This window comes from Rana temporaria, chromosome 11, assembly GCF_905171775.1.
Source record: "Rana temporaria chromosome 11, aRanTem1.1, whole genome shotgun sequence".
Classification (NCBI taxonomy): domain Eukaryota; kingdom Metazoa; phylum Chordata; class Amphibia; order Anura; family Ranidae; genus Rana; species Rana temporaria.
Window position 1 is genome coordinate 637,213 of NC_053499.1, and position 25,914 is coordinate 663,126.

General features: G+C 48.3%; 1 protein-coding gene across 1 annotated transcript in view; it reads right to left on the reverse strand.

The window, feature by feature from the left end:
- SOX6 (SRY-box transcription factor 6) overlaps positions 1 to 25,914 on the reverse strand; it is a 326,771-nt gene that overhangs the window by 28,900 nt on the left and 271,957 nt on the right. The window contains exons 10-11 of the mRNA XM_040328672.1: positions 20,066 to 20,246; positions 17,368 to 17,546 (exon numbers count right to left, since the gene is read on the reverse strand). Of these exons, the coding sequence (XP_040184606.1) occupies positions 17,368 to 17,546; positions 20,066 to 20,246 (360 nt within the window). The remainder of the gene's footprint in view (positions 1 to 17,367; positions 17,547 to 20,065; positions 20,247 to 25,914) is intronic.

Consider the following 25,914-nt stretch of genomic DNA (forward strand, 5'->3'; position numbering starts at 1 on the left):
TATATAGAATATGAATAGCACAAATATATGGCACCCACTGGGTAAAAGGAGACGAAGGAAATGCTTCCTCCTGCTTGCAATCTGATCACTGGGGGAGGCGAGACTGAGGAAATGCCTCCTCCTCCTTCTTCAAAGTTACAATGTACAGTCTGATCACTGGGGGAGGCGAGACTGAGGAAATGCTTCCTCCTGCCTGCAGCAGATTGATGACCTCATCTCAGCCTAGGCGCAGTCACTGGAGCTCGGGAACGAGTTTTTCTGAGGCCGTTTAGTGTGATGTCATTTATATAAAATGTAATATTCATGTTTTTTATTATTTTATGTTATTCAGAATTGTAAAGTTCCTCTCTGGCTCCTCCCCTTCATATAGGGGGTGTGGTTTTGTGGATTACAATGGTGATGTCTGTTAATTAGAGAACCTGAGAGCCCCCCTCCCCCACATTCCGCTGACACGCGGCTCGCAGTCACACGGTGAGTCTTTATTTCCAGAGGAGACTGCGGCCGCGCTGAAATAAAGACTGATTGTTCTGCTCTAAACATTATTTTTTTGCTGCCAGGAAAGCCGGGTATTTTCTGCCCAGAGATGACTGATTGCACGCATCTTCTGTAAAACAATACGCCGGGCACACCCTCCCGGCGGGATTACCCGCCGCTGTGCCCATGTCACAAATTGCTTCAGCATGCTGCCTCGGCTCAAAATATCCCGCCGCTGGAAAACGGCCGAGCCAGATTATTGTTTCACATTTTTCCTTTTCTTTTTTTCTTTCTTCGCTCGTGCAAACCAACCCGGCGGGTCGAGGTATGGGTGGGCGGCGAGCGCCGCTGAGGTATGTACGGGTGGGCGGCGAGGACCGCGCTGAGGTATGTACGGGCGGCGAGGACCACGCTGAGGTATGTATGGGTGGGCGGCGAGGACAGCGCTGAGGTATGTACAGGTGGGCGGCGAGGACAGCGCTGAGGTATGTACGGGTGGGCGGCGAGGACCACGCTGAGGTATGTACGGGTGGGCGGCGAGGACCACGCTGAGGTATGTACGGGTGGGCGGCGAGGACAGCGCTGAGGTATGTACAGGTGGGCGGCGAGGAAAGCGCTGAGGTATGTATGGGCGGCGAGGACCACGCTGAGGTATGTATGGGTGGGCGGCGAGGACCACGCTGAGGTATGTACGGGCGGCGAGGACCGCGCTAAGGAATGTACAGGTGGGCAGCGAGGACAGCGCTGAGGTATGTACGGCGGCGAGGACCGCGCTGAGGTATGTACGGGTGGGCGGCGAGGACATCGCTGAGGTATGTACGGGTGGGCGGCGAGGACAGCGCTGAGGTATGTACGGGTGGGCGGCGAGGACCGCGCTGAGGTATGTACGGGTGGCCGGCGAGGACCACACTGAGGTATGTACGGCGGCGAGGACCGCGCTGAGGTATGTACGGGTGGGCATCGAGTACCACACTGAGGTATGTACAGCGGCGAGGACCGCGCTGAGGTATGTACAGGTGGGCGGCGAGGACCGCGCTGAGGTATGTATGGGGGCAGCAAGGACCGCGCTGAGGTATGTACTGGTGGGCGGCGAGGACCGCGCTGAGGTATGTACGGGTGGGTGGCGAGGACAGCGCTGAGGTATGTACGGGTGGGCGGCGAGGACCGCGCTGAGGTATGTACGGGTGGCCGGCGAGGACCACACTGAGGTATGTACGGCGGCGAGGACCGCGCTGAGGTATGTACGGGTGGGCATCGAGTACCACACTGAGGTATGTACAGCGGCGAGGACCGCGCTGAGGTATGTACAGGTGGGCGGCGAGGACCGCGCTGAGGTATGTATGGGGGCAGCAAGGACCGCGCTGAGGTATGTACTGGTGGGCGGCGAGGACCGCGCTGAGGTATGTACGGGTGGGCGGTGAGGACCGCGCTGAGGTATGTACGGGTGGGTGGCGAGGACAGCGCTGAGGTATGTACGGGTGGGTGGCGAGGACAGCGCTGAGGTGTGTACGGTGGGTGGCGAGGACCGCGCTGAGGTATGTACGGGTGGGTGGCGAGGACAGCGCTGAGGTATGTACGGTGGGGAGGACCGCGCTGAGGTATGTACGGGTGGGCGGCGAGGACCGCGCTGAGGTATGTACGGTGGGGAGGACCGCGCTGAGGTATGTACGGGTGGGCGGCAAGGACCGCGCCAAGCTATGTACGGTGTGGAGGACCGTGCCGAGGTATGTACAGGTGGACGGCTAGGACCACGCTGAGGTGTGGGCGGCGAGGACCACGCTAAGGAATGTACAGTGGGAAGGACTGCGCTGAGGTATGTACGGCGGGGAGGACCATGCTTCTTTCACTTGTAAGGGCATCACTCCAACTACTTTAGTGATTGGATAGGCTGCATTCTCAGTGATGTCACCGCTCTCTAGTGATTGGATAGGCTGCATTCTCAGTGATGTCACCGCTCTCTAGTGATTGGATAGGCTGCATTCTCAGTGATGTCACCTCTCTCTAGTGATTGGATAGGCTGCATTCTCAGTGATGTCACCGCTCTCTAGTGATTGGATAGGCTGCATTCTCAGTGATGTCACCGCTCTCTAGTGATTGGATAGGCTGCACTCTCAGTGATGTCACCGCTCTCTAGTGATTGGATAGGCTGCATTCTCTGTGATGTCACCGCTCTCTAGTGAATGGATAGGCTGCATTCTCAGTGATGTCACCGCTCTCTAGTGATTGGATAGGCTGCATTCTCAGTGATGTCACCGCTCTCTAGTGATTGGATAGGCTGCATTCTCAGTGATGTCACCTCTCTCTAGTGATTGGATAGGCTGCACTCTCAGTGATGTCACCGCTCTCTAGTGATTGGATAGGCTGCACTCTCAGTGATGTCACCGCTCTCTAGTGATTGGATAGGCTGCATTCTCAGTGATGTCACCGCTCTCTAGTGAAGGGATAGGCTGCATTCTCAGTGATGTCACCGCTCTCTAGTGATTGGATAGGCTGCATTCTCAGTGATGTCACCGCTCTCTAGTGATTGGATAGGCTGCATTCTCAGTGATGTCACCGCTCTCTAGTGAAGGGATAGGCTGCATTCTCAGTGATGTCACCGCTCTCTAGTGATTGGATAGGCTGCATTCTCAGTGATGTCACCGCTCTCTAGTGATTGGATAGGCTGCATTCTCAGTGATGTCACCGCTCTCTAGTGATTGGATAGGCTGCACTCTCAGTGATGTCACCGCTCTCTAGTGATAGGATAGGCTGCATTCTCAGTGATGTCACCGGTCTCTAGTGATGTCACTGGTGGATTAGCCTCCTTCATTGCACACCGACTCCTTGTTTTTGTCTTTGATGAACAATTAGTAATTGTCACAGATGATGTCACAGATGATGTCATACAATCACCTTATCGATCGCCAGTTTCTATTCTGTAGTAAAAGGCGTCTGCACTAATGATAATCCTCGGGTCACTTTAGCTTCTTCATAAAATCATCAAAGATCTTCGCCGCCGCCCGTCTTTCCTATGAACAAACACAAATAGCGCCCGCTGTGCAAACGCTTCATCCCGGACAAAGCCGGCGTTCGATCGTCAGAAGTTGCATCGGAGGCGTCGCGCTTCCTTAATGTTTCCTCTGAAGCTTCCAGATAAAGGGAAACTCGCCAGAACTTTTTAAAAAAAAAGTTTTTGTCCGCTGGAACTTTCCACCCGCGAACAAAAGGCGCGAGTTCTGAGAACCGGACGGTCAATGTGATCCATTCTGTGCAGTCCGGCCGAGGAGAAAGGACGCATTGTCTGCAGACAAACACGTATTGTAAGGCATTTTCCCTCTTTAATTTCTGTATGGCGGCGCAGCGAGGACGCAGCGTGGGGCTGACAATGCGCGGCGACATGTGAGGCTCTCAGTATTCAGATCATCCAGGAGATTGTAGATAAACAGATCCCGCTTTACTCAATGGCCTCCCGGAGCTTTGTGTGTCTCTTCATCTATTGTCATCAATAGACCGTCCTCAGAAGAGCGCCGACCTCTACCAAGGCTGTGGATGGGGCGCAATGCTGCACCGCCATTGTTTTACGTTGTAGCGGTGCGCCGGCCATCACAGCTTTGCGGATTTTTTTTTTTTTTGTTTGATAGTTTTACAAAGTCAGTACAAAAGTCCATTGATGGAATCTCTGCTACAATACCAGGAAACCCATTGATTGCGGCCAGAGCCAAAGACCACCACCACCGTGTGCGCCGCTGACCGGCCCATCAATCCTTCTGTGTACTTCATTTGGAGAACTTTTTCTAACAGTGGCCTCATTTTATTTTTCTCTTTTTTTAGGTTGTTGGAGCAAAAATAAAATAAACCTTTTTTTAGATCAATATATCAAGAGACGTGTTTTTCACTCGTGGCCAATCTTCAGGCTCGTGTCTTCTGGTCCTGATAAAGGAAATAATGCAAACGCCCCCGGGGGGCCTGTAAGGTTTGATCTAAGGAGTCGTGACCCTCAACAGGACCTCATTCTTCTCTTATGTATAGGTGAGGTTCTGCTTGTGGCTGGGTTCATCCAATGAGTTATGGTGGCTCTCACCAGGACCTCATTCTTCTGCTGTGTCTAGGTGAGGTTCTGCTTGTGGATGGGTTCATCCAATGAGTTATGGTGCCCCGCTCACCAGGACCTTATTCTTCTCCTGTGTCTAGGTGAGGTTCTGCTTGTGGATGGGTTCATCGCAAGGTTTCATTCAATGGGTTATGGTGCCCCTCACCAGGACCTTATTCTGTTCCTGTGTCTAGGTGAGGTTCTGCCTGTGGCTGGGTTCATCGCAAGGTTTCATCCAATGAGTTATGGTGGCTCTCACCAGGACCTTATTCTTCTGTGTCTAGGTGAGGTTCTGCCTGTGGCTGGGTTCATCCAATGAGTTATGGTGCCCCTCACCAGGACCTTATTCTTCTCCTGTGTCTAGGTGAGGTTCTGCCAGTGACTGGGTTCATCCAATGAGTTATGGTGCCCCGCTCACCAGGACCTTATTCTTCTCCTGTGTCTAGGTGAGGTTCTGCTTGTGGATGGGTTCATCGCAAGGTTTCATTCAATGGGTTATGGTGCCCCTCACCAGGACCTTATTCTGTTCCTGTGTCTAGGTGAGGTTCTGCCTGTGGCTGGCTTCATCGCAAGGTTTCATCCAATGAGTTATGGTGGCTCTCACCAGGACCTTATTCTTCTGTGTCTAGGTGAGGTTCTGCCTGTGGCTGGGTTCATCCAATGAGTTATGGTGCCCCTCACCAGGACCTTATTCTGCTCCTGTGTCTAGGTGAGGTTCTGCCTGTGGCTGGGTTCATCGCAAGGTTTCATCCAATGGGTTATGGTGGCTCTCACCAGGACCTTATTCTTCTCCTGTGTCTAGGTGAGGTTCTGCCTGTGGCTGGGTTCATTGCAAGGTTTCATCCAATGGGTTATGGTGCCCCTGACCAGGACCTTATTCTTCTGCTGTGTCTAGGTGAGGTTCTGCCCGTGGATGGGTTCATCCAATGGGTTATGGTGGCTCTCACCAGGACCTCATTCTTCTCCTGTGTCTAGGTGAGGTTCTGCCTGTGGCTGGGTTCATTCAATGGGTTATGGTGCCCCGGGCTCTCACCAGGACCTAATTCTTCTCCTGTGTCTAGGTGAGGTTCTGCCTGTGGAATCGGTTCATCGTTAAGTTTAATCTAAGCAGTCATGTTGACCCTCACCTGGACCTCTTTCTCCTCCTGTGTCTAGTTTAAGTTCTGCTTGTAGATGGGGATCGTCTGTGATTTCTTTGTTCTTCTACCATCATGAGACGGGCCACCAGCAGACAGTTCTGGTCAAGCGGCTGTATTAAGGTGTCAAGGTAGCCCTCATGAGCGAGGACCTATTTCTTCTCCTGCGTCTAGGTGAGGTTCTGCCTGTGGCTGAGATTCATTACAGGGTTTCAACCAATGAGTTATGGTGACCCTCACCAGGACCTTATGCTTCTCCTAAGTCTATGTGAGGTTCTGCTTGTGGATGGGGATCGTTAAGTTTGATCTAAGCAGTCAGTGATCCTCACCTGGGCCTCTTCCTCCTCCTGGGTCTAGTTCTAGATAGGGATCATCTGTGATTTCCTTGTTCTTCTACCATCATGAGAAGGGCCACCAGCAGACAGTTCTGGTCAAGCGGCTGTATTAAGGTGTCAAGGTAGCCCTCACGAGCGAGGACCTATTTCTTCTCCTGTGTCTAGGTGAGGTTCTGCCCGTGCCTGAGGTTCATTGCAGGGTTTCAACCAATGAGTTATGGTGACCCTCACCAGGACCTTATGCTTCTCCTAAGTCTATGCGAGGTTCTGCTTGTGGATGGGGATCGTTAAGTTTGATCTAAGCAGTCATGGTGACCCTCACCTGGGCCTCTTCCTCCTCCTAGGTCTAGATCTAGATAGGGATCATCTGTGATTTCCTTGTTCCTCTACCCGCATGAGAGGGGCCACCAGCAGACATTTCTGGTCAAGCTGCTGTAATAAGGTGTTAAGGTAGCCCTCACAAGGATCTCATTCTTCTCTTGTCTAGGTGAGGTTCTGCCTGTAGCTGGGGTTCATCACAAGGTTTGATCTAAGCAGTCATGATCCTGGTGACCCTTATCAGGGCCTCTTTCTCCGCCTGTGTCTAGTTGAGGTTCTGCTTGTGATTTCCTTGTTCCTCTACCCTCATGAGAGGGACCACCACCAGCAGACATTTCTGGTCAAGCTGCTGTATTTAGGTGTCAAGGTTGCCTCACCAGGACCTATTCCTTCTCCTGAGTCTAGGTGAGGTTCTGCTTGTGTGGATTGGTTTCACCCCAAGGTTTGATCTAAGGAGTCATAGTGACCCTCACCAGGACCTATTTCTCCCCCTATGTCCAGGAAAGGTTCTGCTTGTGGATACAAATTATCTGTGTTCCCCTTGTTCCCCTACCCCTAATAGAAGGGTCACCACCACCACCATCAGATCTGCCAGACATTTCTTGGTTGCCGCACATTTTATCATGCAACAGACCCGCATCGCGATTTGAGGGCGGCGTCCAAAGGAATGGCATCTCAAATGTGAGATCCACGTTTTTCATTCACACCTCGGTGCTGTCAAATCGTGGGCAGGTCCGCGGCAAATCTGCCCGCGATGCAAAACGCTGTAGTGTGTATTGTGCTCCTCCAGGCATTCCCGGCCAGGGCAAGTACTGTCAGTGAGTAAAGCGATGATGTGGCGGCCTTTTTTGGGGGCATCAGATTGGCCAGGGGGGGTATCTGTGTCAGTTTCATTCCGGGACACTGTATTGTCCTGGAATAAATGTGCCCGGGACAGACCTGCAAAATGTGGGCAATCCACGACACGTGGTCACCCTAATTCCGACACGCTAAATTGGTAATAAAATTGCCCCTTGCAGGGAAACTGATTTTAACCAATTGTAACATAAAATGAACGGTTTCTTCTTTGTAATACTCTGTAATCAATGTGTTGCAAAAATTGTCAACAAGGGGGAGATGATTCTTCTCACGCTATTAAGTAATTAACAATGCAGCGGCGGGATGTGATCATTACTCTGGTGATGGATCTCCTCGGGATCCCCCGCCGGGTCCTAGCTGGGCGTTGGATGAATGGTGCCCAGCAGAGGGCAGCACCGGCTGCAGTATCCACACAAGTATGGAGCACATTCCAGGGACGGAGGATCGGGATCGGAGAAGCAGCTGCCAGTTGTCACAGAAAGGAGCGAAGTCACACTGAGGACACAATATAATACAGCGGGTGCAACATATAGAACGTGCGATATATATATATATAGGTCACTTTCAGGGGGGGGGCATGAGGGTGTTGTATTCACTATTTTATTTTTAGTGTCAAACATCGCCCCCCCCCCCCCCGCCTTTCCCTGCTGAGTCTGCAGACTTACACTGGATACAAAATAAATAGACGTTGCGTCACACTCCGGACAAAAATCGCTACAATGTGTACAGGAACCGCAGAATGGGGGGGGGGCTCACAACACCAATCGCATTCTGCGATCCACCAACCAAAATCTACTCCAGATACCCAAAGCCAGATACAAGTCCAAAGGAGATCGCAGATTTGCGGTCCAAGGACCCCGACTATGGAACGCTCTACCAACCAGCATCCGATTGGAGGAGAATCACCTGACCTTCAGGAGAAAGACCAAGACCCATCTCTTCTGAGGGCCCAGGGAATGGATACCAAGCGCCCAGAGGCGATTCAGCTTGCATGTGTTGCGCTATATAAGTTTCTCACTCACTCAGGAATGATCCTGTATATAGAGGAATGATCCTGTATATAGAGGAATGATCCCGTATATAGAGGAATGATCCTGTATATAGAGGAATGATCCTGTATATAGGAGGAATGATCCTGTATATAGAGGAATGATCCCGTATATAGAGGAATGATCCCGTATATAGAGGAATGATCCTGTATATAGAGGAATGATCCTGTATATAGGAGGAATGATCCTGTATATAGAGGAATGATCCCGTATATAGAGGAATGATCCTGTATATAGATGAATGATCCCGTATATAGGGGAATGATCCTGTATATAGAGGAATGATCCTGTATATAGATGAATGATCCTGTATATAGATGAATGATCCTGTATATAGATGAATGATCCTGTATATAGATGAATGATCCTGTATATAGAGGAAAGATCCTGTGTATAGAGGAATGATCCTGTGTATAGAGGAATGATCCTGTATATAGAGGAATGATCCTGTATACAGAGGAATGATCCCGTATATAGAGGAATGATCCTGTATACAGAGGAATGATCCTGTATACAGAGGAATGATCCTGCATATAGAGGAATGATCCTGTATACAGAGGAATGATCCTGTATATAGAGGAATGATCCTGTATATAGAGGAATGATCCTGTATATAGAGGAATGATTCTGTATATAGAGGAATGATCCTGTATACAGAGGAATGATCCTGTATACAGAGGAATGATTCTGTATATAGAGGAATGATCCTGTATACAGAGGAATGATCCTGTATATAGAGGAATGATCCTGTATACAGAGGAATGATCCTGTATATAGAGGAATGATTCTGTATATAGATGAATGATCCTGTATATAGATTTATATAGAGGAATGATCCTGTATATAGAGAATGATCCTGTATATAGAGGAATGATCCTGTATATAGAAGAATGATCCCTTATATAGAGGAATGATCCTGTATATAGAGGAATGATCCCTTATATAGAGGAATGATCCTGTATATAGAGGAATGATCCCTTATATAGAGGAATGATCCCGTATATAGAGGAATGATCCTGTATATAGATGAATGATCCTGTATATAGATGAATGATCCTGTATATAGATGAATGATCCTGTATATAGATGAATGATCCTGTATATAGAGGAATGATCCCGTATATAAAGGAATGATCCCGTATATAGAGGAATGATCCTGTATATAGAGAAATGATCCTGTATATAGAGGAATGATCCTGTATATAGAGGAATGATCCTGTATATAGAGGAATGATCCTGTATATAGAGGAATGATCCTGTATATAGAAGAATGATCCCTTATATAGAGGAATGATCCTGTATATAGAGGAATGATCCCTTATATAGAGGAATGATCCTGTATATAGAGGAATGATCCCTTATATAGAGGAATGATCCTGTATATAGATGAATGATCCTGTATATAGATGAATGATCCTGTATATAGATGAATGATCCTGTATATAGAGGAAAGATCCTGTGTATAGAGGAATGATCCTGTATATAGATGAATGATCCTGTATATAGATGAATGATCCTGTATATAGATGAATGATCCTGTATATAGATGAATGATCCTGTATATAGAGGAAAGATCCTGTGTATAGAGGAATGATCCTGTATATAGAGGAATGATCCTGTATATAGAGGAATGATCCTGTATATAGATGAATGATCCTGTATATAGAGGAATGATCCTGTATATAGAGGAATGATCCTGTATATAGAGGAATGATCCTGTATATAGAGGAATGATCCTGTATATAGAGAAATGATCCTGTATACAGAAGAATGATCCTGTATATAGAGGAATGATCCTGTATACAGAGGAATGATCCTGTATACAGAGGAATGATCCTGTATACAGAGGAATGATCCTGTATACAGAGGAATGATCCTGTATACAGAGGAATGATCCTGTATATAGAGGAATGATCCTGTATACAGAAGAATGATCCTGTATATAGAGGAATGATCCTGTATACAGAGGAATGATCCTGTATACAGAAGAATGATCCTGTATATAGAGGAATGATCCTGTATACAGAGGAATGATCCTGTATATAGAGGAATGATCCTGTATACAGAGGAATGATCCTGTATACAGAGGAATGATCCTGTATACAGAGGAATGATCCTGTATATAGAGGAATGATCCTGTATATAGATGTATACAGATGACTAGATCTCATCCCTTATCTGATACATTGTACAGTGAGATGAGAGTTGCTGATTCTCTGGAATAGAGCGGTGCGGACGTCGGTGCGATTCGTGGAACATTTGCGCAGGTTTGTTGCGCCGGCTTCCTGTGCGGCGCGGTTTCCCTTCACACACATACAGTACAAATCATCAGAGAGGAAGTCGCTTCATCTCTATAATCAGATGTGGTCATCAGCAGGAAGAACCAAGAAAACTTTTCCAGCGAATGGAAAATCACCGCAACCAGAAAACGAGTGACGCGCCCTCCAGAGGTTTCATCCGTTGTGTCACCGCCGTCACCTCCGACCACTTCTGTGAGGTTTTGGTGGAGGAGGGGAACACCGCGCGCCTTTTCATTTTCTCACAAGTGGTTCACCTTCGAGTTCTGCGAGGCGGAGAGCGTCAGGGGGGGGGGGGCCTTTCTTCAAGGAAAGTTATCAGATCCTTTCCTAATTAAGAGACTCATTTTTTAATACAGGAGATCTTTTTTTTTTTTTTTTTTTAAATCGGAGCTCCTCTCCGAATATCAGGGCTAATTTCTGAAGATGGGGGGGGGGGGGGGGGGCGGCTGCTTCTTTAATATTGGAGATCCTTTATATAATGGGGCTTCTTTCCTAATATTGTGGCTTCTTTTTCAGAATTGAAGCAGTTTTCTTATTATTGGGTCTCCTTTATGAATATCAAGGCTTGTGTGTTTTTTTATATTGGGGCTCCTTTCCTAATATCGGAGCTCCTTAATATTGGAACTCTCTTCTAAATATCATTCATTCCTAATATCAAGGCTTCTTATTATTGGGTCTCTATTCATTATATGGGGACTCCCTAATACTGGGCCTTCTTTCCTGGGCTCATTTCTTAATAGGAGAGATCTTTAATATCAAAGTTTCATTTATAATTTTGGGTCTCCTTTCCTAATATTGGGTCTCTATTAATAATATTGAGGCTTCTTCCTAATACTGGGTCTTATTTATGAATATTGGGCCTCCTTTCTTAATGGTAGGTCTCCTTTATAAATATCAATAGTTATTTTTTAATATTGGGGCTCCTTTCTTAATGTCAGAGCTGCTTAATATTGGGGCTCCCATCTTAATATCAAGGCTCTATTCATAATATTGAGGCTTCTTCTTAATACTTGGTCTTCTTTATGAATATTGGGGCTCATTTCTTAATATTGGCCTAATTTCTTATCATGAGAGCTCCTTAAAATTGTCACTCCCTTCTTAATATCTAGGATTGATTCTTAATATCGGGACTCCTTTTTTCATATTGGGACTCCTTTTGGAATACCAGGGCTTGATTTTAATATTGGGCGTCCTTTCTTAATTTTGAGTCTCTCTTAAAAATATGAAGGCCCAGTTCTTTTTTATATTGTGGCTCCTTTTCCTAATGTCGGAAATCCTTAATATTGGAACTCCCTTCTTGATATCCAGGCTCAATTTGTAATATTGGGGCTCCTTTCCTCATATTGGGTCTCTAGTAAATAATATTGAAGCTTCTTCTTAATACTGAATCTCCTTTATGAATATCGGGGTTCATTTTTTAAAAGGCTAATTTCCTAATTGAGCTTTTTAATATAAAGGATTAATTCTTAATATTGGAACCCCTTTCTTAATTTTGGAGCTCCTTCCTAATACCGGGTCTTCTTTATGAATATTGGGCCTCCTTTCTTAATGTTAGGTCTTCTTTATAAATATCAATACTTATTTTTTTTAATATTGGAACTTCTTTCTTAATATCAAGGCTCCATTCATAATATTGGGTCTCTATTCATAATATTGGGTCTCTATTCATAATATTGGGTCTCTATTCATAATATTGGGTCTCTATTCATAATATTGAGGCTTCTTCTTAATACTTGGTCTTCTTTATGAATATTGGGGCTCATTTCTTAATATTGGCCTAAATTCTTAACATAAGAGCTCCTTAATATTGGCGCTCCCTTCTTAATATCTAGGACTCATTCTTAATATCGGGACATCTTTTTTCATATTGGGGTTCCTTTTAGAATATCAGGGCTTGATTTTAATATTGACTTCCTTTCTTAATTTTGTGTCTCTCTTAAAAATATGAAGGCCCATTTTTTTTTTTTAATATTGGGGCTCCTTTTCCTAATGTCGGAGATGCTTAATATTGGAACTCCCTTCTTAATATCAAGGCTCCATTCATAATATTGGGTCTCTGTTCATAATATTGAGGCTTCTTCGTAATACTGGGGCTTCTTTATGAATATTGGGGCTCATTTCTTAATATTGGCCTAATTTCTTAACATGAGAGCTCCTTAATATTGGCACTCCCTTCTTAATATCTAGGACTCATTCTTAATATCGGGACATCTTTTTTCATGTTAGGGTTCCTTTTGGAATATTGGGGCTCCTTTCTTAATATTGGGGCTCATTTCCTAATGTCGGAGATCCTCAATATTGGAACTGCCTTCTTAATATCAAGGCTTCATTCATAATATCGGGACATCTTTTTTCATATTGGGACTCCTTTTGGAATATCAGGGCTTGATTTTAATATTGGGCTTCTTTTCTTAATTTTGGGTCTCTCTTAAAAATACGAAGGCCCATTTTTTTTTTAATATTGGGGCTCCTTTTCCTAATGTCAGAGCTGCTTAATATTGGAACTCCCATCTTAATATCAAGGCTCCATTCATAATATTGGGTCTCTATTCATAATATTGAGGCTTCTTTGTAATACTTGGTCTTCTTTATGAATATTGGGGCTCATTTCCTAATGTCGGAGATCCTCAATATTGGAACTCCCTTCTTAATATCAAAGCTCCATTCATAATATTGGGGCTTCTTCTTAATACTGGGTCTTCCTTATGAATATCGGGGCTCATTTTTTAATATTGGGCTAATTTCTAAATATAAAGGATTAATTCTTAATATTGGGGCTCCCTTCCTAATATTGGGGCTCTATTCTTAATATTAGGGCTCTATTCATAATATTGGGGCTCTATTCTTAATATTGGGGCTCTATTCATAATATTGGGGCTCTATTCTTAATATTGGGGCTCTATTCATAATATTGGGGCTCTGTTATTATTGGGGGTCATATTTTAAATTTTGAAACTCATTCTGAGCAGAAAAATGCAGACTTGGTCCGTATTCAAGATAAAAACGTAAATATGACGAAATCCTACCCCACCGGTCCATATCTGGGGGCAGGAATGGGTCTCTACACACTCATTGGGGGAGGGAGGGGTAATATCTCAGAGACCCTTAGACCGGCAGCAGTTGACGAATTGCACAGACGGAATGTTTCCGCTGTTATCGCTGAGTTCACTTTGGGTGCCGCCATGTTGGATATACATCTTCAGTGCTCCGCCGCGGGGACAGCCCCACCCCCTGCAGTCATGTGACTTCTACACCCATAAAACATGCAAGCCGGCAGCCAGATAACGGCGTCTTTTGGTCCCCAGCTGAGGAAGCACAAGGCAAAGCGACTTGCGTACACACAGAGAATCACAGCAGGGGACGAGGATGGGGGAGGGGGGGGGGTTGGCCCAGAATTGGCAGCTCAGGCGGAAGCTGTGCCAACACACACAAAAAAAAATACGTTTTACAAGATATGGGAGGGACTCACTGCGTGTAAACTTCTAACGCACATCCTTCCTGTGACGGCATCAAACAGCATCTGAAATACAGCAAAAAAATAAAAAATCGGAGGAAGGCGTCAGAAGGGGGGCTGAGCGGCACAGCTTATTGTTAACCAACCTACAGGGGGCGCTAGAAGCGGGCCTGGGATTGTGAAAGAACACCCGAGTCTGACGATCGGTCACTAATCAGACTGAGTTGTGGGAGGTTAGGAGACTGGCGGTCCGGGAGGACTGAGGCCATGGTTGCCCACCCCCAGATATCGGAAGACCACCACCAATAATGTGCACGCCGTGAACCCAACTCACCGCAAAGTCAATACAATTCAATGTTCATTAAAAAGGCACAATGTTGTTTTTTTTTTGTTGTTTTTTTCTCTTCTCTAATTTTTTTTTTTTTTAATGGTATCTAGAAATGGCATCAAGTTATTTGTGTCGCACTGGGCGGGGCCTGTTTTCTAACTACAGACAGATCATTGCGATCAGCGAGGCCCTAAACCACAATGCTGAAAGCGCACGCCGCAATCTGCTTCCCTATAAATCAAAAATAAACCGAGCGCCCGGCTCCTCTAGAATTACAGATGGTAACAGATAATCATCTCCTTAATCTACTTTCTCACATGATCTCGCCTTGTTTCTGAAGAACGCCGGGCCCTCTGACAATTCACACACTTATCTTCCTGTACGGGGGCCACTGGCAGCTACCAGATGTAAAAGCTGCTTCTGAATCCTTCCCCCACCCCCCACGCCCCCAGCGCTTATTGTTAGACGCGTCCATTTAATACCGCCATCCCCCCAACGCCAGAAAGTCCTATGGCGTCACGCGGATCTGAGATGGTCGGTGAATTTAGCTGCACATTTGCAAAAAAAAATTAAAAAAATCGCAACATCACCAATACAAATGTTCACCTGGAAGTCTTCGTTCGTAAAACTGAGAATTCTCATTTCCTCGAAATTTCGGTTTAAAAAATAAATCTTTGGGGAAATTTCACCATTTTGGAAAAAAAAAAGGAGAATAGGAGAACGCTCGTAATCCAAAGCACTTGTATATCAAAGCGAGTTTCCCCATAGAAGTCAATGGAAAATGAAAATAATTAGTTCCACATTGGGGTAGATTCAGGTAAAGGCGCGCAATGATACAGCGGCGCAGCGTATCGTATTTACGTTACGCCGCCGTAAATTACAGGAGCAAGCGCTGTATTCACAAAGCACTTGCTCCATAAGTTGCGGCGGCGTAGCGTAAAAGGGGCCGGCGTAAGCGCGCGTAATTCAAATGATCCGGTAGGGGGCGTGGATCATTTAAATTAGGCGCGTTCCCGCGCCGAACGCACTGCGCATGTGACGTCCCTAAAATTTCAACGACGTAAAATTTTCAAATCGCGACGTGGAAACGACGTCCATACTCAACATTGGCTGCGCCTCCTAATAGCAGGAGCAGCCTTACGCCGAAAAAGCCTTAACGCAAACGACGTAAAAAACGAACGCCGGGCGCACGTACGTTTGTGAATCGGCGTATCTAAGAAATTAGCATATTATACGCCGACAACAACGGAAGCGCCCCCTAGCGGCCAAAGTTATATTGCACACAATTCTACGCCGCCACAATCAAGTTACGTCGGTGGAGGAAGCCTATTTTTTCAGCGTAACCGCCTTTGTGAATCGGCGTAACGTTACGCGGGCGCGGAATTCAAATTTCGGCGGCGTATCTGGAGATACGCCGCCGCAAAAGGTACCTGAGTCTACCCCCAATCACTTTATTGGCATGCAATACCGCATGTGGCCAGAGGCGGGGGGCGCCGGAGAGCCTCGGAAAGGGGCGGAAAAAGGCCCGAGCACAGTTTGGCTGACCTCGGCAAACCTCGGAAAGACTCCGCTCCGAGGTTTGCCAAGGGCAGCCGAACTGTCCTCGGGCCTTTCCGAACGCCCCCCCCCCCCCCCCGCCTCAGGCCAAACGTGGTACTGCACACGCTTTGGCCTGAATCCTGCTAATTTTGTGAGACAACACTCGCAAAAACCGAGTTAGGATTTTAGGAAACGCAGCGCTCGTAATGCGAAACGTTTGTTAACCGCGTTACTCGCAATCCGAGGTTTCACTGTACAACCAATGGGAGTGTTACATTTCCAGCACATGCCGTAAATGACATAGTTTTATAGATGGGTTTACTTTCGCTTTAAATGTGGGCAATTACTGCTAGCCCTGCCCCCCTACGTGCCCCGCATCTACTGCCAGGGCCCGCCATCGTTGTTCGCCATCCACCAGCTCTATAACATTTTTGTGCCCTACCTGCAATTTCTAATCTAACCTACAGGCTGCCCAGGGGCGGACTGACAACTCATGGGGCCCCCTGGGCAATAGAAGATTATGGGGGCCCCGGGCTTCCAGATGGCCACCACGCCAGGAGGCAGTGCAGAGGCGGGGCAGCTAAAATCTCGGGATTTTCACATCAAAATCATGTCGGTTTCGGGCATATCAGGGACAGATCTAAAAAAAAACACAGATTTTTACATACTGTCCCTGGTTTTGCTGAGCCTGGCAACCCTGATGGGGCCCCCGGGCAGTGCCCGAGTGACTCAATGGTCAGTCCGCCCCTGAGGCTGCCTGTGGATGGTGCATCATGCGGCTCCACCACACCTTAGGGTTAGGTAGGTTGTGAGAGGAGCCAGTCAGACAAGACCACAAGATGGGAAGAGGTCACGCTCCAAGCTGACCAAACTCAACGGACATTGTCTCCATTCTACTCAATGATGAGTCGTATACCAGAGACGGCCTTCATCCCTCCCATCGGAGGTGTCCGTGTGTCTGGAAGGAAGACGGAATATCGGCGTTCTGATTCGCACATCACCACTTCCGATTCATCCTCCCTGCTTGGCGCAAGAATGGGAACGATTCTGTACCACGCCGGCACCTCCTCCACTCCTCCTCGTTCAAGGTCCCGCTCTTTGTTCAATCAATAGGAGCACCAGGTGAGGTTAAGATGGGGGACAGGCCAGGGGCGTTCGGTTCACACAACGGGTTCAAAATGGAGATTCTGTCAGAAGCAGATCATAACGAGACGTCGATGGGATTCAAGTCAGGCCAAGAAGAAGGCCAAGCACGGTTGTTGCCAAATAATAATAACGTGACGCTCCAGAGCTTGCAGTCATTCCCAGTACAGGGAGTTGTTATATATTTAAATGGTCACTCCACCCCCAACTGATATTTCAGCATTTGGTGGGTGCCAAAGGGTTTAAACGGCAAATCAAAAGCAAAGACCAGACGGGTGAAGAACGTTTCCAGAAGGTTCTATGCAGCCAACTAGACGGACTTCATTGGCCACAACCCTTCCTCATAGACCCTCGGCAAGATTACCTTGTCACTCCGGCAGTTGTTGAGACCCAGATTGTTGAGCGAGATCTTCCCGTCCATGGCGTGGGGTTGGTGCTGCTCCCGCTGGATCTGCTCCCTCATCTTCCGTGCCTCTTGTATGGCCTTCATGACCGTATCCTGGTCCCCAAACAGCGACGGAGAGTTCAGACTGGACAGGATATCTGCCGGGACCAACAAAACGGCATCAGCAAGCGCAAAAGTCATGTTATACACTATATAGGACAGGAAGCTGTAGTTTCGCAACAGCTGGAGGGCCGCCAGTTTGAGACACCTCCCCCCCCCGTATAAGGGAATAATGCAAATAAATTCCTTTATTCTAGATGTATACCGTTGTGCTCATAAGTTTACATACCCTGCCAGAATTTATGATTTTTCTTGGCCATTTTTCAGAGGGGTGTGAAAACTTTTTCAGCACGACTGTATATATTATATGAACTGGATGGAATTGTTTTCAACCCGACTAACTAACTATGTAACTATTACATCTTAAATAGTAAGTAGCCTTTGAAAATATCCCAAAAATGTAAATTAAAAGGAATTTTGACAATTTCATCAGCGAGCGGCTCTGTATAGGGCCCCTCTATAGGCTGCAATACTGGCCCCACCCCCACCCCTTGTGTGTCTCAGACTCCAGTGTGTCAGATTCCTCACCCCTATGAAGGGCGCTCTGTTTTGCTGCTCGGGCCGGGAAAGTGAATCGGCTCATACCGAAGGAATCATTTTTGGATGGGGAAAGGATAAAAATAGAATGAGTTGTGTTTATCAGAGGCCGACTAACAATCTGCCCTTTATTGTATAAACGGGTAACTGTGCTTGTCTACGGCCCCCTCTGTCTTGTCTACGGCCCCTTCCCTCACTTGTTTATGGCCCCTTCCCTCACGTGTTTACGGCCCCTTCCTTCACGTGTTTACGGCCCCTTCCCTCACTTGTTTACGGCCCCTTCCCTCACTTGTTTACGGCCCCTTCCCTCACTTGTTTACGGCCCCTTCCCTCACTTGTTTACGGCCCCTTCCCTCACTTGTCTACGGCCCCTTCCCTCACTTGTCTACGGCCCCTTCCCTCACTTGTCTACGGCCCCTTCCCTCACTTGTCTACGGCCCCTTCCCTCACTTGTCTACGGCCCCTTCCCTCACTTGTCTACGGCCCCTTCCCTCACTTGTCTACGGCCCCTTCCCTCACTTGTCTACGGCCCCTTCCCTCACTTGTCTACAACCCCCTCTGTCTTGTCTACGGCCCCTTCCCTCACTTGTCTATGGCCCCTTCCCTCACTTGTCTACAACCCCCTCTGTCTTGTCTACGGCCCCTTCCCTCACTTGTTTACGGCCCCTTCCCTCACTTGTTTACGGCCCCTTCCCTCACTTGTCTACGGGCCTTCTTCTTGCCTCACCTATTGCTATTTTTTTCTCTGCCTCATCCACAGCCCTCTTCCCTGCCTCATCTTTGGCCTTCTCCTTGCCTTGTCTACGGCCCTCTCTGCCTCACTTACGGCTCTCTCTATGCCTCTTCTACAACCATTTGTCTGCCTTGACTACGACCCACTCCATGCATCCTCTATAACCCTCTCCTTTCCTTGCCTATGGCCCTTTCTCTGCCTTGTCTACAACCCTCTCTCTGCCTCGTTTAGGGCCTTCTCCTTTCCTCGACTATGATCATCTCCCTTGTCTACGACCTTTCTCAGCATTGTCTACGGCCCTCTCTATGTTTTGCCAATGGCCCTCTATTTGCCTCTTCCATGACCTTCTCCTTGACTTGTCCATGACCTTCTCTCTGCCTTGTCCATGACCTTCTCTCTGCCTTGTCCATGACCATCTCTCTGCCTTGTCTAGGGCCTTCTCCTTGCCTTGTCTATGGCCCTCTCCTTGCCTCGTCTACAACCCTCTCTCTGCCTTGTCTAGGGCCTTCTCCTTGCCTCGTCTAGGGCCCTCTCCTTGCCTCGTCTACGGCCCTCTCCTTGCCTCGTCTACGGCCCTCTCCTTGCCTCGTCTACGGCCCTCTCCTTGCCTCGTCTACGGCCCTCTCCTTGCCTCGTCTACGGCCCTCTCCTTGCCCCTCGTCTACGGCCCTCTCCTTGCCCCTCGTCTACGGCCCTCTCCTTGCCTCGTCTACGGCCCTCTCCTTGCCTCGTCTACGGCCCTCTCCTTGCCTCGTCTACGGCCCTCTCCTTGCCTCGTCTACGGCCCTCTCCTTGCCTCGTCTACGGCCCTCTCCTTGCCTCGTCTACGGCCCTCTCCTTGCCTCGTCTACGGCCCTCTCCTTGCCTCGTCTAGGGCCCTCTCCTTGCCTCGTCTACGGCCCTCTCCTTGCCTCGTCTAGGGCCTTCTCCTTGCCTCTTTTTTTTTTTGCCTCTTCTACGACCTTTCTCTACGGCACTTCCCTTGCCTTGTCTATGGCCCTCTCTTTGCCTCGTCTACGGCCCTCTCCTTGCCTTGTCTACAGCCCCCTCCTTGCCTCGTCTATGGCTCCGTTCCCGAGCCTTTCCATGTTTTTCTGAGTTCAGCTGAGGTGTCCTCGGCCCTTTCTCTGCATCTCGGCCTCGGTGAGCACCTCTCTGACACTCACGTCCCTCAGCTCTCCTATGAAAGTAAAAGGAGCTGAAGGCTGTAAATTTCTGTGCAGCTTCCCTTCCTCCGCCCTGTGGGGGGATCTGGACCCCCCGGTAAAGAGCACCTGTCCCGCTCACCTAAGGAGGAGCCCCGGCCCAGAACTCCGCTGATCGGGCTGGGAATCCCGCTCCTGGTGGAGAGGCTCACTGGGCTGGTCTTGCTGGGCTGGAAGAAGTTCTGCGTGGGAGACGTGGGCGACTTCACGGGCTCGGCCGTCTTCGGTCGCGCCGATAAGTTGAGCGGTTGGGCGCCCTCGTCCTGCGGAGAGGAGGAAAGAAAAAAAAAAACATTTCACATAAACAATGATTAGAGGAAGATAAATGGGCCACATTAGCACTTAAGACAAGGCGGATGTTTTACACCTCCCAGACAATGCCGCTATCTGCCGCCGTAATAACAAAGGGAGCTAATTATCAGCGCACTCGAGGAAGCCCCCCTAACAAACGCTCATTAATTCCTCCTATTTACATCAACACGCGCTCTGCTCGGCAAATTAAAATCTGAATTACAGCACATGGCAGTTCACTCCTTAATGTGTTTTCTGAGATTTAAATTAACCCGGGGCATTTACAAAGAATTATTTAAATTCCAGGCGAGAGGAGAGAGAGAGAAACGGCGGAGAGCGACTCGGCGGCGGATACAGACTGTTCTACAGATGGGGTGACGTGCGGAATTCCGACAGACCCACCCCTAAATCCTCCCTCTGGAGGCTCCTCCCCTCTCGCAGCCAGAGGCCCCTCCTCTCTTGTAGCTTCTTAGGACAATTCCCACAACCCCCCCCCCCGGGAGGCTCCAGGACCAGTCACAGAGCGCCGTGCAATCTCGGGAAGTCTCAGCTGGCTCCCATATCCAAGATGGCGGTGCTGGGAACCCAAAGTGGACCTGCTGGACCCCCAGCACCGGCAGGTACCTGATTTGTGAAAGTCAGCAGCTACAATGTTTGTAATAGAATATGAATGAATGGTGCACTCCAATGGGTAGGTTCCCCCCTCCCCATGCTTGACAAAGGAGTGGCCATGCTCTGAAACGCGTAGCCACGCCCTGACATTCTCCCGTAGTGAGGTCACTTCTGCTCGAGGGACTGCTGCGTTCCAGCGTGGTTCCTGAGATAACAGAGAGATGAGCCAGAAGGAGATATTTGGGGAGGTGTTCTAGGAGTTGCGATTTGAGGGAAGAGATTTTGGGGGGGGGGGATGTGCTAGAAAAGATAATATGGTGGTGGGGGGGGGGGATTTGTGCTAGGAGGGGAAATTTGGGGGAGATGTGTGCTAGGATGGGGGTATAGGGGAGAATTTATGATGGGGGGGTTATACTAGGAGGGGGGATTTTTTTCGGGGGTGTGGATTTGTGCTAGGAGCATATGGAAAATTAGAGGATTTGAGTTGGGGGGGGGGGGGGGTTGTGCTAGGATGGGGGATTAGGGAGAATTTATGATGGGGGGGGGAGATTTGTGCTCAGAGGGAAATTTTTGAGGGGTAGAGGATTTGTACTAAAAGGGGAAATTTGGGGAGATATGTCCTAGGATGGGGGATTGGGGGAGAATTTATGATGGGGGGAGATTTTTGCTAGGATGGGGGATGGGGGGAGATTTGTGCTAGGATGGGGGAAATTTGAGGGGTGGGGGATTTGTATAAGGGGGGGGGGGTTTCAGGGGTGTGAATTTGTGATAGGGGCATATGGGAAATTAGAGGATTTGAGTTGGGAGGGGGGTTGTGCTAGGATGGGGGAGAATTTATGATAGGGGGGATTTGTGCTCAGAGGGGAAATTTGGGGAGATATGTCCTAGGATGGGGGATTGGGGGAGAATTTATGATGGGGGGGGGATTTGTGGTCAGAGGGAAATTTTTGAGAGGTAGAGGATTTGTACTAAAAGGGGAAATTTGGGGAGATATGTCCTAGGGTGGGGGTTGTGCTTGCATAGGGGATTGGGGGAGAATTTATGATGGGGGGGGGGAGATTTGTGCTAGGATGGGGGAAATTTGAGGGGTGGGGGATTTGTATAAGGGTGGGATTTTTTCAGGGGTGTGAATTTGTGATAGGGGCATATGGGAAATTAGAGGATTTGAGTTGGGGGGGGGGGTTGTGCTAGGATGGGGGAGAATTTATGATAGGGGGGATCTGTGCTCAGAGGGGAAATTTGGGGGAGATTTGTGCTTGGATGGGGGATTGGGGGAGATTTTATGATGGGGGGGGGGGGATTTGTGCTCAGAGGGAAACTTGAGGGGTGGGATTTTTCAGGGGTGTGGATTTGTGTTAGGAGCAGATGGGAAATTAGGATTTCAGCAGGGGGGGTAGATTGGTACTGGAAGGAGGGGTAATTTATACTGAGGGGGTAAGCATGCAGCTTAGTGATTTTTTTTTGGGGGGGGATTCTTGCCGACACACTTTTTTTGTAAGAGCTTTATTTGAAGTGTACACATTCTCTGTGATGTCATTGGATACATTGTTACAATTATAATATGATGTCCCCTAATATCGTTTTAATGGAGTTTCTTGTTTGGATCGAATTTCCTCGCCGATCTTCTCTTACATTCAGCCGGCCGGGTGACTGGAAGACACAATCGCCGTAAAAGCGCAGTTTATTTCGCGGACCCCAAATACTTTTCAACCCCCCCCCCCCAACACACACAGTCACCGGAGAAGCGTGCAAACAAAACGCAGCCCTTCCGCGCCTCCAACAAATTCCGCATTCACTACGGCAGGAAAGTCTTAGCCAGGGGAAGAGTTTAGATTGGGCGCCGTCCATCGGCTGCCGCGCTGAGCAACACTGAATCACTCATGTTTGGCGCAGCTACGCTATGGAAACGCTGCCAAAGCTTCGCACCCACGCTTTTGTGACGCGGTGCCACGAGGGAAAAAAGGAGTCCTAGGTAAATAAGGCAAAACCAAAGGAATGACACTTGTCTGCCTTTGTTTTCACCGTAGGAAGCGGTCGGCGCGGCCGATATGACGCTATCGAATGATTCTCAGAGGCGCAATGCTGCCCGAGCTGCTGTTCCCGTGTGCGTCACATCAGAGGAATTCCAATCACTTGGTCACCGATCATTTCATACTTATTAAGACAGAATTGACCTTGTTGCATTTTCAGAAACCTTTTTAGGAAACTTTCATGAGTCCAAAAATGATCAACAAAGAGAGAAGAGTCTTCATAGAGAAGTCCTTCAGATTTGGAAATCCAGGGCAAGCTCCGTAATCCGGGTTTTGTAGCCAGGCCAGGTTGGTTTTCGCTCCTGCCGAACAGCAACACATCTAAACGTCTCTGCCCAACAGCCACACCCCCCTGGAATGCTGGTACCAATCCCTGAGGACTTCTGCAGATTCCACTTCCCATATGGACCTCGGGCCAAACCCATGAGGATCCTCCACCAGCCTCTATGGTAGGGTGGAGCGGTCCCAACCTGTTGAGATGTTCCTGGTAGGTGACCACGTCACCAGAATTGGCCACTCCCCCACCTCCTGGTTCTCCTGAACATCCGATCCACGGACATTCCTGCAGGTCAGGAAATTGGCAGCTTTTGTGTTAATAAACTTTTGGCGAAACTTTGGACATTTTGGCAAAATTGTACATGAACACAATCGGGAAGATGAAATAAAAAAATTTGCCCTAAGGATGCGATGAGCTCTAAGTGTTTTTCTTTTTTTTTTGTGTTCTGTTGTTAATTTTCGTCACAGAAAAAAGATAAAAAAATGTAAAAAATTCAAATTGTGCATTTCGAGTTTAAAGAGAAACGTCACCCAAAAGGGGAAGTTCCCACTCTTCCATCTCCTATCCTGTAAACCCTGAACCCCCCCAATATTTAAAATATTTAGACGCAACATGAGGTAAGGGATGTCCCACAAACCAACACGAGGCAAGCGACATCCCAAAGAGGCAACACAAGGCAAGGGACGTCCCAAAGACGCAACACAAGGCAAGGGACGTCCCAAAGACGCAACGTAAGGCAAGGGACGTCCCAAAGACGCAACACAAGTCAAGGGACGTCCTAAAGACCCAACACGAGGTAAGGGATGTCCCACAAACCAACACGAGGCAAGCAACGTCCCAAAGAGGCAACACAAGTCAAGGGACGTCCCAAAGACGCAACACAAGTCAAAGGACGTCCCAAAGACGCAACACAAGGCAAGGGACGTCCCAAAGACGCAACACAAGGTAAGGGATGTCCCACAAACCAACACGAGGCAACCGACGTCCCAAAGAGGCAACACAAGGCAAGGGACATCCCAAAGACGCAACACAAGTCAAGGGACGTCCCAAAGACGCAACACAAGTCAAGGGACGTCCCAAAGACGCAACACAAGTCAAGGGACGTCCCAAAGACGCAACACAAGTCAAGGGACGTCCCAAAGACGCAACACAAGTCAAGGGACGCCCTAAAGACGCAACACAAGGCAAGGGACGTCCCAAAGACGCAACACAAGGCAAGGGACGTCCCAAAGACGCAACACAAGGCAAGGGACGTCCCAAAGACGCAACACAAGTCAAGGGACGTTCCAAAGACGCAACACAAGTCAAGGGACGTCCCAAAGATGCAACACAAGTCAAGGGACATCCCAAAGACGCAACACAAGTCAAGGGACGCCCCAAAGACGCAACACAAGTCAAGGGATGCCCCAAAGACGCAACACAAGGCAAGGGACATCCCAAAAACCCAACACGAGGTACGGGACGTCCCAATGATGCAACACAAGGCAAGGGACGTCCCAAAGACGCAACACAAGTCAAGGGACGTCCCAAAGACGCAACACAAGTCAAGGGACGTCCCAAAGACGCAACACAAGTCAAGAGACGTCCCAAAGACGCAACACAAGTCAAGAGACGTCCCAAAGACGCAACACAAGTCAAGGGATGTCCCAAAGATGCAACACAAGTCAAGGGATGTCCCAAAGACGCAACACAAGGCAAGGGACGTCCCAAAAACCCAGCAGGGGGTACGGGACGTCCCAAAGATGCAACACAAGGCAAGGGACGTCCCAAAGACGCAACACAAGTCAAGGGATGTCCCAAAGATGCAACACAAGTCAAGGGATGTCCCAAAGACGCAACACAAGGCAAGGGACGTCCCATAAACCCAGCAGGGGGTACGGGACGTCCCAAAGATGCAACACAAGGCAAGGGACGTCCCAAAGACCCAACACAAGGTAAGGGACGTAACATAACAGGACTAAATTCTACAGGTCAGGACTCTGCAGTCTTCCTACAGGTGAAGGAAAAGAGACATTCCTCTAAGGACAGTGAGGTCAACTGGTTCACAAACAGGTGCGAAAGAGGTCATCTACATGAAAACAAAAGAGCCACCACTGAACAAGGGTGGGGGCCTTCAACACCATCTGTCCTCTACATATAATTCCATTTTACCATCTCTACCCCGGTGATTTGCCAGCAGTTCACAGCTTCAGACCTGTGACTAGACTGAATAACATTTAGGCAGACACCTTAACACCAAGGATGGGCTGATGCAACTAGAACAGTGGGGGGTCCCACAACTTTCACACCTTCCGTCCTGTTCTTGTAAATAACATCTTCACATTCCATGATGATTGGATTAGGGTGTTGGTGCTACCTGTGTGGATATAAATGTAGAACCCCTCCTCCTGTTCCATTCATCCCATCCTTGTTAAATTGGAATTAATAACAGTGGCAAGAAAAAGTATGTGCGCTCCTTGGAATTAACTTGTTTTTCTGCCACAATTTGCCAGAAAATGTGATCTAAGTGGCCAGTGAGAGTCCAAACCTGAATCCCAAAGAGTTGCTGTGGAATGACCTCAAGAGAGCCGTTCACTCCAGATATCCTACAAATGCGTTGAAGCTGAAGCAGCTTTGTGAGGGGGAATGGTTGAAAAAATTCCAGAGCTACTGAGAGCACTTGCTGCCAAAAGAGGGTCGTCCAGCTATGTTAACTCCAGGGGTTCACTCACTTTTTCCTCC